This window comes from Micromesistius poutassou, assembly GCF_964030765.1.
Source record: "Micromesistius poutassou genome assembly, chromosome: 12".
In the NCBI taxonomy this organism is placed as follows: Eukaryota; Metazoa; Chordata; class Actinopteri; order Gadiformes; family Gadidae; genus Micromesistius; species Micromesistius poutassou.
The window spans coordinates 14,668,446-14,670,254 of NC_140282.1; the positions used below are offsets into that span (position 1 = coordinate 14,668,446).

At 48.4% G+C, this 1,809-nt stretch overlaps 1 protein-coding gene across 1 annotated transcript in view; it reads right to left on the minus strand.

The window, feature by feature from the left end:
* tdrd3 (tudor domain containing 3) overlaps window positions 1–1,461 on the minus strand; it is a gene marked incomplete at its 5' end in the record, with an annotated part of 16,343 nt that extends 14,882 nt beyond the window's left edge. The window contains 2 exons of the mRNA XM_084476358.1: window positions 968–989; window positions 1,362–1,461. Coding sequence (XP_084332484.1) covers window positions 968–989; window positions 1,362–1,461 — 122 coding nt within the window. The remainder of the gene's footprint in view (window positions 1–967; window positions 990–1,361) is intronic.
* Window positions 1,462–1,809: the final 348 nt, after the last annotated feature.

A 1,809-nucleotide genomic window follows, 5' to 3' on the forward strand; every position in this document is an offset into this window, starting at 1 on the left:
GTAGATGGCGGTAGAGCTGCACTGATGAAAGCAAGGTTTGTGGCATGCGTTAACATTCTAACCACGGCATCAAGCAACAAACTGCTCTATGATTTATTATCGTACTTTTATTGTAAAGGCTGAATGCATGTTGTAAAAAAACGTGTTTCCTGCGTGGTTAAAGACCCTTTGCACATAGATTGGTAGGAAATACACATTGGAACCCCAAAGGAATATGTTCCATAACTAATCTGTCCTTCCATATTACAATGATAATTACAATGCTCAATCAATGATGAGATTAGTCAGCTGACCACCCATACGTTACCACGGAAACCCAGATTTTGGATGAAGAGGAGGAGAGAAGAGAAAGCCGGACAGGAAGAGAGGTAGGGATGGTTAGCTTGGAAAGAGGATGTAGAGAGGGAGCGGCGCAAGTGCCTCGTTCCTACGGCTGTGCTTCGCGTGCCAATAATGACATTCAAGAACGCCATCTTGTGTAAGATTGTTTAAGTAAGGGTTAGAAGGAAAGAGAGAGAGAGAGAGAGAGAGAGAGAGAGAGAGAGAGAGAGAGAGAGAGAGAGAGAGAGAGAGAGAGAGAGAGAGAGAGATAGGGTTAGGATGAAGAGAGTTATGATGGAGATAGAGAAGGAAAGAGAGAGAGCGATAGAGAGAGAGAGAGAGAGAGAGAGAGAGGGTTAGGAAAGAGGGAGTTATGTTGGAGAGAGAGATTGAGTGTTAGAATGGAAGGGTAAGGGTGGAGAGAGAGGATTAGGATGAAGCGAGTTATGTTTGAGAGAGAGAGGGAGGGTTAATAAGGAGAGTGTTACAGTGGAGGGACATAGTGGGGAAGGCCGCACGTAAAACAATCTTTGGTGTGTTCCCACAGACAAAATGGCTGGTTTGCGTCCAAATCAAGCCCCACATTGGGCTTTGATTGTCGCAGTGTACACAGGGTGCTCTGCCAAACTGCTTGATCTTTCCTCACCTGCCCCCCAATACACGGCTGCCTGCAATTGGAAAAAAACACAATGTGAATGATCAGGGAGATGCGAAAATCCCACCACAACCACCTCCCCTCTCTTTCGATGCCACTGCACAGAGCTGAAAGCCAGATTACTAAGGCTGTATCTGTGTGTGTGTGTGTGGGGGGGTGTGGGTGGGTGTGTGTGTGTGTGTGTGTGTGTGTGTGTGTGTGTGTGTGTGTGTGTGTGTGTGTGTGTGTGTGTGGTCATGCATGTTTGTGAATACTTGATGAAATGGCCTGCATGCAAATCCCAGTGTCTTGTTCCAAACATCCTGTACATAACACTAATTGTCCTCCTTCACCTCTCCCATTACACTGTTTTTTTTTCCATTTCATCTTCTCCTCTTCATCTCACCCACACACTGGGATGTAGGTTGTGCTTCATGCTCCTTCACTCCTCGACACAGGCGGCCATGAGCGGGCGCACGCGTGTGGGCGCGTGTGATGCGGTACATGAAAGCCCAGCGCCTTGTTGATGTGAAGCACCCATTTACATGTGGCCGCTGTGTTCGCCTGTGAAGTGTGCAGGTTGCGCTCTGGGGGTCAGGGGGAGCCGCCTTGAGATATGAGGAGGGGTGTTTTTAGGATAGAAATCCTCTCCACTCCTCTGTCTCCTCTACTCTCTTGTTCTTCCTTCATCTCGCTCTCTCTCTCCATCCGTTTTTACTCCCTCCGTCCCTCCTCCCTTCTCCTTTACTCCGATTCCCCTCTGTCGGTATCCCTCACATTCTTTCCTTCTCTCCCTCTATCCCTCTCGCTGTATGTATCCTCTTCTCTCTCTCCCCCCCCCCCCTCTCCTCTCT